Source organism: Ovis aries, chromosome 7 (genome assembly GCF_016772045.2).
Source record: "Ovis aries strain OAR_USU_Benz2616 breed Rambouillet chromosome 7, ARS-UI_Ramb_v3.0, whole genome shotgun sequence".
NCBI lineage: Eukaryota > Metazoa > Chordata > Mammalia > Artiodactyla > Bovidae > Ovis > Ovis aries.
The window spans coordinates 57,623,044-57,635,766 of record NC_056060.1 but is presented as its reverse complement, the minus strand read 5'-3'; the positions used below and the strand labels follow the sequence as shown (position 1 = coordinate 57,635,766).

At 40.8% G+C, this 12,723-nt stretch overlaps 1 protein-coding gene and 1 long non-coding RNA gene across 2 annotated transcripts in view; one reads left to right on the top strand and one right to left on the bottom strand.

Moving 5' to 3' along the window:
• Window positions 1–5,467: 5,467 nt before the first annotated feature.
• On the bottom strand, window positions 5,468–10,236 carry LOC132660048 (uncharacterized). Its single transcript, XR_009601226.1, has 2 exons — window positions 9,791–10,236; window positions 5,468–6,622 (listed from the first exon to the last, which is right to left on the bottom strand). It is a non-coding gene; the product is annotated as an uncharacterized LOC132660048 (long non-coding RNA).
• Window positions 10,237–10,389: 153 nt separating this feature from the next.
• The window catches only part of AP4E1 (adaptor related protein complex 4 subunit epsilon 1), a 70,231-nt gene continuing 67,897 nt past the window's right edge, over window positions 10,390–12,723 (top strand). The window contains exons 1-2 of the mRNA XM_004010615.6: window positions 10,390–10,595; window positions 12,388–12,459. Of these exons, the coding sequence (XP_004010664.2) occupies window positions 10,446–10,595; window positions 12,388–12,459 (222 nt within the window). The 5' untranslated portion in view covers window positions 10,390–10,445. The remainder of the gene's footprint in view (window positions 10,596–12,387; window positions 12,460–12,723) is intronic.

The following is a 12,723-nucleotide window of genomic DNA, read 5'->3' as shown; positions in this document are numbered from 1 at the left end:
TTTTGTTGCTGCAGATTTGCATTTTCTGATCATACATAAATGGAATCATACAATATATAGTGTTTTGTAACTGACTTCTTTTATGAGCATGTTTTTGAGGTTCATCCATGCAGTATGGGCTTCATTTCTTTTTGTATATGAAAAGTAGTCCATTGTATGGATTCGCTTTATTTATCTATCATCAATTTATGGACATTTGGGTTGTTTCCAGCTTTGGGCTGTTATGAATAATTTATTCATAACAGCAATTTATCTACCAGACTATTTTGAACTGAGAATAGTACGATTCTGAATAGATTATGAAATAGAAAGCTCTTTTTAAAGGTTTAGCTGAAAAGAGAATTGGTGGTGGTTAAGCGACTAATTAGAAGTTGTTTTTTTTTAATAATCCAGGACAGAGATGAGATACTAAAACAAGATGGCAGGGGAAATGGAGCAAGAGGATGTTTTAAGCATGTTATCAGGGGTAAGTGGAGGCAATTTAGCTTGAGTGGGAAAGCAGAATTATTGGTGGGAGCTGACAAGGTCTTTTCAGGGAAAATACTGCCAAATGTGAAATACAGAGAACAAGGTGAGAAGAAAACTAAATGGAGTTTAGAAGTTGACAGGGTTGGGGACTGGATGGATGACTAAGAGTCTAGACAGGAGTCTAGCCAAGGATAGAGAGTGAGAAGTGGGCAGTGGGGGTGTGGGGTGTGTGTCCTGGAGTTCTTCTTTCAGGTATTTCCCATGCACATTCCCAGGACAGCATGGAAACCTTGGAACGGGAGATCGTGAACAACTCTTGTCTGTCTTCAACAGTCCCATTGACTGAGGGCAGAAATTTTTGGAAAAATGTTAGATGAAGGAATGATTTTCTGGAGACAAATCCTGAAAAGAAGGGGGCTGAATTCTCTGTGGGCGTGGGGGTGGAATCCAGGGCTTTCAAAGCAAAAGCTAATGTTCATGTACAAAATGTTTCTGAAGAAATAGATCATAACAGTTGCTTCTATGGAGGGGAAGTCAGTGGCTGGGAATGGGAAGTGAACAAGTCTTGTCTTAGAATAACTTTTTGTACATTATGAATTTTGAATAAAGTGAGCTTAGCATCTATTCAAAATAAAAGTTTTAAAAAAAGAAGCTGAGGAAATATACTGGAGAAAAATATTTTATCACCACCTCACACATTTGTATATATTTTCAGGTGAGACAGCCCTGCTTAGAAAGTTTGTGGTGGGGCTGCTCATATTCTTATGGAGAATAAACTAGTTTGCCCTCTACTGTCCTAGGACCACCTTATTAAAATGTACTGAGTCACTTCTCTGCCCTATTTTCAGCTCAATGAGAGCCACCTTCCTCCCTGACTGGAAGAAGAGACAGAGGAAATCCAGTTGTTGAGGGTTTAATTGAATAGGTTCAATCCTGTTGATGGTATGTCATTCTGAGTGAAATTACCTGGGACAGAGGTAGAGATGGGAAAAAGAGAAAGAACAACCCATATTTACAGAAAAAAAAATGTATAGTCTTAAATTACAAGCTAAAAAAGAACATCCACATCCCCTTCATTTCAGGGCAGAACTTGGAGCCAGAGCCTCGGAACAGGAAGCCATGGACAACCTCTTCACCATCAATACCAAGAGAGTACAGGAGAAATGTTCCAGGCTGAGTCTAGATTTAGGGCTGTGATTTCAGTTCTAGCTCTAAGTTTGTATGATCTTAGACAAGCGGCTTCCACAATCTAAGTATCAGTATCCTTTTCTACAAAATTAGTAATTGGATGTGCAGGTGAACTCCAAATATTCTACAGTTCCCACATCTTATAATTTTAAATCTTACAGAGCCTGCCGTATAGTTCTGCAGCTTTTCCTAACAGGCATTTCACTTGTGGGCTTGTGACGTTTGTTTCTTAGCTCTACTTTCAATTTTTAGCTTTGGGAGGTGGAAGCTAGCGGGAGCATAGCAGGAATTGGTGGATATTCAATGATCTTTATGTTTCAGCAACTACTGTTCATAACCTAGTCAACTGGAGATAATTTTGTATTTTTTTCCAAGTTTTTCTCTCTTCTGAGACCTTTTTTGTCTTTTTCCTTTGTAACCATTCACCTTACCTCTAAATTCTTTTGCTCTTCACTAGCCTATACTCATCTATTGACTGAATTATGATTGAATTATAAATATAATGATTACTTCAACAAAATGAGGACCTACTAAGTGTTACATAAGAAGTTTTCAAACATTTTGGTTTCAGGACTCCTCCACATGCTTAGTAATTATGGAGGACCCCCAAAGCTTTTGCTAATATGGGTTACATATATAGTCTTTTACTGAATTAGCAAAGCAAACAGAAAAATTCAAGCTAATAGCTGGCTTTAAAATAGAAACAATAAGGACTTCCCTGGTTATCCAGTGGTTAAGAATCCACCTTGCAATGCAGGGTTTGATACTTTGGATCCCTGGTTGGGGAACTAAGATCCCAATGCCACGGACCAAGCTAAGCCCTTAGGCCACAACCAGAGAGTCCAGGGTCTGCTATGAAAGATCTTGAGTGACACAAGAAGATTCCCCCATGCCACAAGTAAGATCTGAACAGCCAAATAAAAAAATTAAAAAATGAAAAAATAGCAACAATAAATATATTACATGTTAGCAACATCTAAAAAAGCTATATATTCAAAATGAAAAAAGTGAGAGGAGTGGCTCTGTTTTACAAATTTGCATATCTGTTTATGTCAGGCTGAATATAAGATAGCTGGATAGTCTTATGCCTGGTACTGCATTAAATCCATCACTTTGGGGTTTGTAGTAGTTTCCTAGGGCTGCTGTAACAAATTACCTGTGGCTCAAAACAACAGAAATGCAATCCCATTTGGTTTTAGCAGAAACATTGGAAAAATGCCCTGATGCTGGGAAAGACTGAAGGCAAGAGGAGAAGGGGGTGACAGAGGATGAGATGGTTGATGGCATCACTGACTCAATGGACATGAGTCTGCACAAACTCTGGGAGATAGTGAAGGACAGGGAAGGCTGGTATGCTGAAGTTCATGGGGTAGCAGAATCGGACACGACTGAGCGACTGAACAACCACAATGGTTTTGGAGGCCAGAAGTTCAACATCAGTCTCACTGGACAGAAATCAAGGTGTGTGCCAGGAAGTACTCCCTCTGGAAGCTCTGGAGGAAAAGTCATTTCTTGCCTCTACCAGCTTCTTGTGGCTGCTGGTGCTCCTTAACTCATGATGATTTGTTCCAATCTCTGCTTCTATCTTTACATCAAATTTTCCTCTTTCCTGTGTAGTGGCTAATCTCTCTCTGCCTCTCTCTTATAACATTTATGATGGCACTTAGGGCCTCCTGAGATAAACCAGGATGGTTTCTTTCTTGCAAGACCCTTAATCACATCTGTGCAAGTTTTACTCTATAAGGTAGCATTCAGAAAGTCCAAAGATTAGGATATGACCATACCCTTGGCAGACAGTATCAGCCTACCACGGGTTGGTATGTTTGAAGTTTATGAAGAAATCCTAGTCTCACATAGATTATGTAGTTCAGGAAAAAAGAAAGTATTGTAATAGCCTTTTCAAATAACTGAGGATATTCTTCTTTGACACCATACCCAAACTCAACAAGCAGTAGTTTCTTAAAGGTCTGTTGCAATATGGAATTTGAAAATATGTCAGTGAACTTTTCATATAGGGTTACATTAAAATCATTGGTCTATATGCATTTTAGGTAAAATGCACTTAAATTGAATGAGACTTAAATAAAATAAAAATTCTTACTGCTTCATTAAAGATATGCTTCTACTGATGGCTGATTCATGTTGAGGTTTGACAGAAAACAGCAAAATTCTGTAAAGCCATTATCCCTCAATTAAAAAATAAATAAATTAAAAAAAAGATATTCTTTGGTGTAACTGGCTTTTTAAAAAAATGTGAGTATTTAGTGGTTAAGAGTACAGTTGGGAGCCTCTGCCTTGATTTGTGCCAAAGTGCCAGCAGTTTTACCTGGTACTAATTTTACACAATTAGTGCAAATATCAGCACAATTGTTCCAGCATAAACTAGGAGATAAAAAAAATTGTATAATGCTTTATTTCAGCATCCCTTTAGTTTAATGCCAGGCATTTATATAAAAGATCTTCAAGGATTAGCTTGTGCTGACACTTGATAGGTACAAGCAAAGCAACGAGTCTAGCTACATCTATAATTACATAATTTTTATCTATCTTGACAGTATAATTCTGCAGATAGGGTATTAAATTAAAAATCTTTATGTCTGCAACTAAATTTATAAACTGCATCTTTGGAAAACATGATTTCTTTGACAGATTTTTCACCTAGCAAGCATTCATTCAGTAATGTGCAGGCTTTATTAGTCTCTCAGCTATTATATGCCCTTCTCCAGCCAGGCCAATACAATAATTTAACCTGTAAAATGCTTCAGCTGGCTATTCATTTCTGGTTTGAAAAGTGGTAACAAAAAAGCTTTGGCTTTTAAAGAGGTTGTCATTTTGATTTTACCTTTTTATTTATTATTCTTTAAAAATTTTCTCACCTTTCTCAGAAGGCTTTTTTTCTACATTAAAAAAATTATTTTTAACTGGAGGATAATTGCTCCAGAATGCTGTGTTAGTTTCCATTGTACAACAACGTGAATCAGCCATAAGTATATACATATCCCCTGCCTCTTGAGCCTCCCTCCCACCACACCGCCCATCTTACCCTAGGCTGTCATAGAGCACAGAACTGAGGCCTTGCTACACAGCAGCTTCCTACTAGCTATCCACTTTACACATGGTAGCTTATATACATCAATGCCACTCTCCCAGCTTGTCCCGCCCTCTCCATCCTCCACTGTGTCCACAGGTCCATTCTTCATGAATGAGTCTCCATTCCTGCCCTGCAAATAGGTTCATTAGTATCATTTTTCTAGATTCCACATATATGTGTTAATATGTGATATTTGTTTTTCTAGAGAGGTTATCATTTTTAAAATATTCAATTTCCTTTTCTTTAAACTGAGAATGGCTGGTCTCAAAATGATGCCTCAACCTACCTGGTACCATAATAGTGTTTGTAAATATTCTGTTGACTGAGGTAAACCATTAATATCTCTAAAGTCAAGGAAAAGAAATAAGCTTTGGTCACACTTTCCTTTCTTATTTAGAAAGGAAACTAACTAAACTAACTAACACTTAGATTTTTCTCTTTACCTGAGTCGGAATCCTCTGATACTGATGTATCATCTTTTTTAGCATCTCTACATGTGGGAGATTGAGAAAGCAGATCTTTTAATTTCTCTCATGTGTCAATGAAAGAACCTAAAATTTAAAAAATTACAAATAAAATTTTGTTTTAGAATAAAATATTAAATTCTAAAAAATTAGCTTTAGATAAAATTTAAATATTCAGAAAAGTTTTCAATAAATTAAAAATACTCTTGCAAAACAAAATGTTTTTCCTTGCGTTTTTGCATAAGCACAGTCACAATTTAGGGATTTCAAAATATCATTTATTGGATGATTAATAAGATATAAATAAATGTTGACAAAATTCTTAGAGGAAACGGAAAATGTTATTTGAGCCAACTGAGGATTAAAACCTGGAAGACAGTCTCTCAGAGATCTCTGAGAACAGTTCTGAAGAGGTACGGGGGAGGCCGGTAGCATATGTGAGTTTGATGAAGGGGTCTGTGCAGTCAAGCACTCATCTTGGTAGAAGGTTACCACTGTTTGTGAGGAACAAATATATTAGTTAATGGTTTTAGTGCTTTTCTAAGTATTGTTGTTGTTGTTGTTCAGTCGCTCAGTTGTGTCCGACTCTTTGCCACCCCAGGGACTGCAGCATGCCAGGCTTCCCTGTCCTTCACACATCTTCTGGAGCTTGCTCAAACTCATATCTGTTGAGTTTGTGATGTCATTCAACCATCTCATCCTCTGATGTCCCCTTCTCCTCCTGCCTTCAATCTTTCCCAGCATCAGGGTCTTTCCCAATGACTTGTCTCTTCGCATGAGGAGGTCAAAGTATTGGAGTTTCAGCTTCAGTATCAGTCTTTCCAATGAATATTCAGGATTCATTTTCTTTAGGATTGACTGGTTTGATCTTCTTGCTGTCCAAGGGACTCTATCAAGAGTATTCTCCAGCACCACAGTTTGAAGGCATCGATTGTTCAGTGCTCAGCATTTTTCATTGTTCAGCTCTCACATCCATACATGACTACTGGAAAAACCATAGCTTCAATTATAGGGACCATTGTACGCAAAGTAATGTCTTTGAGTCGTAATATGCTGTCTAGGTTTGTCATAGCTTTTCTTCCAAGGAGCAAGTGTCTTTTAATTTCATGGCTGCCGTCACCATCTGCAGTGATTTTGGAGCCCAAGAAAATAAAGTCTGTCATTGTTTCCATTGTTTACCCATCTATTTGCCATGAAGTGATGGGTCTGGATGCCATGATCTTATTTTTTGAATGTTTTAAGCCAGCTTTCTCACTCTCCTCTTGCACCTTCATCAAGAGGCTCTTTAGTTCCTCTTCACTTGCTGCCATAAGGGTGGTGTCATTTGCATATCTGAGGTTATTGATATTTCTCCCTGCAATCTTGATTCTAGCTTGTGCTTCATTCAGCCCAGCAGCTCGCATGATGTACTCTGCATAGAAGTTAAATAAGCAGGGTGACAATATATAGTCTTGACATACCCCTTTCCCAATTTTCTTACTTTTAAGTATAAGAAGATGTAAGAAACCAGGTTCATAAACTTTTTTCCTACAAATATTTATCTGAGAGCTGGTTCTGTCATGTTTCCAGAGCACAGAGCGCCTCATCCTGATCTTTGCCTTGAATTCCTTTCAGGGTATATTTTAGGTCAGAATCTGCCATGGCTAATGAACCTGCTTTTTGAAGAACTGGATGGTGAGCAACATTTTTTATTTTACAATATCTTCCTTTTGTCTTAATTTTGACTAAGGTTTGGGAGTAATTTTGCGATCAATTTTTTCCATGGTGCTAGGAATGCTCATTCCCAGGTCAGGCACAGATTCCATTGATAGCCTCTCACTGTGTGCTATTGTTGGACTAGGCATTGTTCAGTTCAGTTCAGTTCAGTTGCTCAGTCATGTCCGACTCTTTGTGACCCCATGAATCGCAGCACACCAGGCCTCCCTGTCCATCACCAACTCCCGGAGTTCACTTAGACTCACGTCCATTGAGTCGGTGATGCCATCCAGCCATCTCATCCTCTGTCGTCCCCTTCTCCTCCTGCCCCCAGTCCCTCCCAGCATCAGGGTCTTTTCCAGTGAGTCAACTCTTCACATGAGGTGGCCAAAGTACTGGAGTTTCAGCTTTAGCATCATTCCTTCCAAAGAACATCCAGGGGTGATCTCCTTTAGAATGGACTGGTTGGATCTCCTTACAGTCCAAGGGACTCTCAAGAGTCTTCCCCAACACCACAGTTCAAAAGCATCAATTCTTCGGCACTCAGCCTTCTTCACAGTCCAACTCTCACATCCATACATGACCAATGGAAAAACCATATCCTTGACTAGACGGACCTTTGTTGGCAAAGTAATGTCTCTGCTTTTCAATATGCTATCTAGTTAACAGTAATCAAAAGCCTCTGGACTGCCTGTCTTACTAGTTTGTTGTGGTTCAGGAAATGGTTCCCTCTTGTTATTTCTTCCCATATCTAGAATTACACTACTAAGATGATTGATCTTATAGGACTACATATTTGACCAGTTGTTTTAAATAATGTAATCATCATTCAAAAGACAAAGATCATGTCATCCGGTCCCATCACTTCATGGCAAATAGACGGTGAAAAAAATGGAAACAGTGACAGGTTTTATTTTCTTGGGCTCCAAAATCACTGCAGATGGTGACTGCAGTCATGAAATTAAATGATGCTCGCTTCCTGGAAGAAAAACTATGGCCAACCTAGATAGCATATTAAAAAGCAGAGACATTACTTTGCCTACAAAGGTCCATATAGTCAAAGCTATGGTTTTTCCAGTATTCATGCATGGATGTAAGAGTTGGACCATAAAGAAAGCTTAGGGCTGAAGAATTGATGCTTTTGACTGTGGTGTTGAAGAAGACTCTTGAGAGTCCTTTGGACAGCAAGGAGGTCAAACCAGTCAATCCTAAAGGAAATCAGTCCTGAATATTCATTGGAGGGACTGATGCTGAGGCTGAAGCTCCAATACTTTGGCCACCGGATGCAAAGAGTCAACTCACTGGAAAAGATCCTGATGCTGGGAAAGACTGTGGGCAAGAGAAGGGTATAACAGAGGACAAGATGGTTGGATGCCATCACCGACTCAATGGACATGAGTTTGAGCAAGCTCTGGGAGATGGTGAGGGACAGGGAAGCCTGGCATGCTGCAGTCTATGGGGTCGCAAAGAGTTGGACCTGACTGAGCGAGTGAACAATAATGGTTATCATGAATTTTTTCTGAGGCTTGGCCACACAGTTGATAATGCAAAAAAAGTCAATGAGAATACAATTAATATAGTTAGTAACATTCTGAATAAATATTTAAGCTAAGAAATTCTACTAGGTGTGACCCAGAATCTCCCCTAGTCATCTCACCAGTCTGTTTTACACCATCGGCTATTTGTAAGGGAAATGATACACTGGCATTGTACATAAAGTTCACTAAAGTTGTCTACTGGTACAAGGTGAATGGTGGAGCATTGTGACCCCTTACAAGATTGAGAAAGCAAGCTTATCTTCTAAGAGTTACATAACTAGCGCCCCCCCAAAAAAAGAAAAGAAAAGTTGATGTTTATGGTGGAGTAGGTATTTCTGCCATTGGGGAAGTCTGGTTAAGGCACAACACAATTGCACAATGCACACTAGAGGGGAGGGACCGACCCAAATAGGCACAGAAAAATGTTATGTCTAAATTTCTCTTGTCTTGCCTTAAAATATGGATTTTTATTGCATCACGAAGATAGCTTATAAGAACCCACTAGAAGTACTGAGGATAAAACGAGCTAATCTCTGAAAACACACTGATCTACCAACATATCCTAAACCATAGCTGAATCTGTAAAATACAAGAGGAGTATTCAAACAAGCATTTCACCAGCCAGTAGAGGCTGTAAATCATCTACCCTCTGGAAAAAGTCTCTATACACTCTGGAGAGGATAAGCATGAAAACAGCAAATAACATTAAAGTAATGTTGTGGCTATAGTTTTGACTTCCTGGATCCTCTCTTAGGATCCTCAGAAGTCATCAAACCACATTCTCAAAACCACTGTACTGGATTCTGTTCCAAACCGAAGTTGGGATAACAGCAATGAATAAGACATCCTCAGTACAGGGAGATAAATATTGATGTAGTGGCAGCTGTCATCCGTTTTAAAACAGAAAATAACAGAACATTGCGAGACGACAGGTCGGGGGCGGTGGTGGCGGTGGCCACCTGACCACTTCCCCTTGCTGGCTGCCTCCCCAGATCCTAGAAGAGGGGCGGAAGGATAGGGACACTGGCCAAGAGTCCCTGTACGCGGCGTGGGCTGAACCCGGCAGGATGAATCCATAGGACAGCCGCGCTGTCATTCAACTCCACCAGGGTCCCTGGCACCGGCAGGACCGGGGCGGCGCGTGATGCCACGGTCCCTCGTCGCCCCTCAGCGTGCGGCGGCGGGAGGTGTAGGGATTGCCGGTGGTCCCCAGGCAGTGAGCGGTGGCCAAGAGAGGGCCAGGAATGTCCACCTCCCTGTGGTGTCCCAAGCAGCGCGGAGGTGCCTAAAGGGAAAGCGAGACTTTGGCGGACGAAGTATGAAGGAAGGACGGCGGCAGCGGTTACCTTAGGAGGAGCCAGAGATGCGCGAGACTCTGGCGTTGCCATCGAAACCGGGAGAGTCCGGCCCTTCTCAGTTCAGCTCAGTTGCTCAGTCGTGTCCGGCTGTTTGCAACCCCATGAACTGCAGCACACCAGGCTTTCCTGTCCATCACCAACTCCCGGAGTTTACTCAAATTCATGTCCATCGAGTCGGTGATGCCATCCAGCCATCTCATCCTCTGTCATCCCCTTCTCCTCCTGCCTTCAACCTTTCCCAGAATTAGGGTCTTTTCCAATTAGCCATTTCTCTGCATCAGATGGCCAAAGTATTGGAGTTTCAGCTTCAGCGTCAGTCCTTCCAATGAATATTCAGGACTGATTTCCTTTAGGATGGATTGGTTGGATATCCTTGTAGTCCGAGGGACTCTCAGAATCTTCTCTCAGAATCTTCTCCACCACAAGACTACAGCATCCGCGAAGGCTTGGAGCGCAGCCTTTCGCTCGCGGACTCTCGCGCCCTCTAGCGGCGACTCTCTAGAAAAACACTGTATATGTCCGCGCGGGACGCGAATAAAGATTTCTTCTTCAAACAAACAGGAAGTGCCTACGGAGGCCGGGCCGGCGGCGGGTCAGGGGACGGGCATGAGGCCGGGCGGCGACCGGATCGCGGGCGGCGGCGATGAGCGACATAGTGGAGAAAACACTGACGGCGCTGCCGGGACTCTTCCTGCAGAACCAGTCGGTTGGCGGGCCTACAGCCGCCAAAGCGTCCTTCTCCTCCCGGCTGGGCGGCCTGGTCCGCGGCATCACCGCGCTCACCTCCAAGCACGTAGGTGTCCGCCGGGCCGGGAGGTCAGGGGCGCCTGAGGGAGGCCCCCTCTCAGGGAGGCTTTGGTCCCGCGGTGGACCCCTGGAACTGGCTCTCCGGCGGATTTGTCTGTCGGTCCTGGCTTCTCTCCGGAAGCGTCACTTGGGCTGCCCGGACAGACAACTAGGAGGCCAGGTTCCACAGTTGGCCCTGACGTTGACTCATTATTATCTGGGGCGAAGTCTTTACAATTTGAGCCTCCGTGTGTTTCTCGAACGTTGAAGTGTCAAAGTACAGATACATATTTCATAGATTGTTTCGAGGGTTAGAAGAGACACCAACCAGTTGAAAATACCAGGTGCCATGGAAGTGTCAGCGTTATTCTAAAAAGTTTCTTTCTAATTCGGATTCTTGCTCTCTCCCAGTTCTTTAGTGTATGCTAGATAACATACATTAGAACAGACCCTGCCATTTGAACCTGCTGCTGAATATGTTTGGGGAGCTCGAGGTTCTTAGGTTAGACCTCTGGATTGGGGAAAGAAAAAGCGTAATTCTTCCCAATCTCAGTATTTGCTGAGTAAGTTTCTGCCTCTGATGGGCATTGAAAACGAGCATTTATAATGGAAATTTTTAAGTTCCCACAAACTTTCTGTAGTTGCATGGGTTGTGTAAGATGCTGATAAAAAGCGTCAACGATTTTGTATCTTAAAAAATCATGTGGTATAGCAAAATTTATTTGTTTAGAAAATACTTATGGAACAAGCTATGTGTTAAACCCTAAGGAAATAGTCTAAAGCACATTTCCTTTTTCCAAAGAATTGGTCCTTCATCTTGGGTTTAAGCAGTATATGGTGAAATATGTGTCAGGAGAGAAGGAAGGAGAAAGACAGGAGGTTTTTCTTCAAAGTGCTCTGAGGGTTTAAAAACTGTTTTTAAACTGTTTTAAAACTGTTTAAAAACTGTTTTTAAACTGATACAGTGGAGAGGATCTGTTTCACATTCAGAAATCACAGAAAACAATTATTTGTGGACTTAATATTGTTTAACATTTTGTCCTTTGCTAATTTTTATGAGATGGTAAATGAAATAAAATATTTTTGGTTTTAAATTGCAGTTTGAAACTGTGTATAAGGTATCTAAATGTGGCAGTACTTCACTAGTATTTTTTGGTTAGTTACTTAATGGGCATCTGCTAGTTCATTGTGTAACTTAGAGATAGCATTGTATTGGGCAAAATTTGGACCAATTTTCAAGTGCTTAAGGAGGTGAAATACAATGCAGACAAGTAGCCATATTTGTGAATTTATTCTGTGTGTGTGAGAAAGAGATGGAAGGGTAGGGAAAGGATGCAAGGAATAAAGGGGAAAAGGTAGGGAAGAAGAATATAGTTTAAGGGAAAAGTATGGGCTTTTGTTTGTCTTCTTACCCTGTTTCTCCATTCCATGAAGAAGAAGGTGTGAGAACCTTATTCTGGGCCACTACATGAAGAATTTCTTTTCTACTTATTCTCCAGTGTTAATTAAAAAAAAACAAAAAACAAAAAACCCACAACATTTTCTGCTAAACCGTCCTTAAGGGGACAGTAACTGAGTGAAGAAAAGAGGAGTGGTGAGTTAGCATGAAAATATTTATTCTTTCCAGGAATGATTCTGAGGGTTTAGGCAAATCTGAAGCACATACTTTTTATAACTCTCCTTTAAAATAATGTTTCTTTTTCATTTATAATATTGTGAGTTGTATTTTTCCCTTTTAAAAATACTGTTACAGTTTAAAAAGACAGTTATTCATGAGTCAAATATTTTCACTTTTTTAGGAAGAAGAGAAATTAATCCAGCAGGAACTGAATAATCTGAAAGCAACTGTTTCTGCTCCTACTACAACCCTAGTAAGTCTACATAGTCAATGTCAGCGTGTTTGCGATTTGAAATCTGGTCTACTATTGACTCAGTAGTGGCATTAACTGATGAGTTGCTAAAATCTAATATATCACAGTCAAAATCAGTTATGGATGATAATAAGTCAGACGTTAACTTTGGCCTTTTGTTGCTGACTGACTGCACCAGACCAAAACTTGCTTGACTGATGTCAGTTCAGTGCCAACATGATGATAGTTATGTAAATGTGGTAATACTCCTGGGACCCCATAACC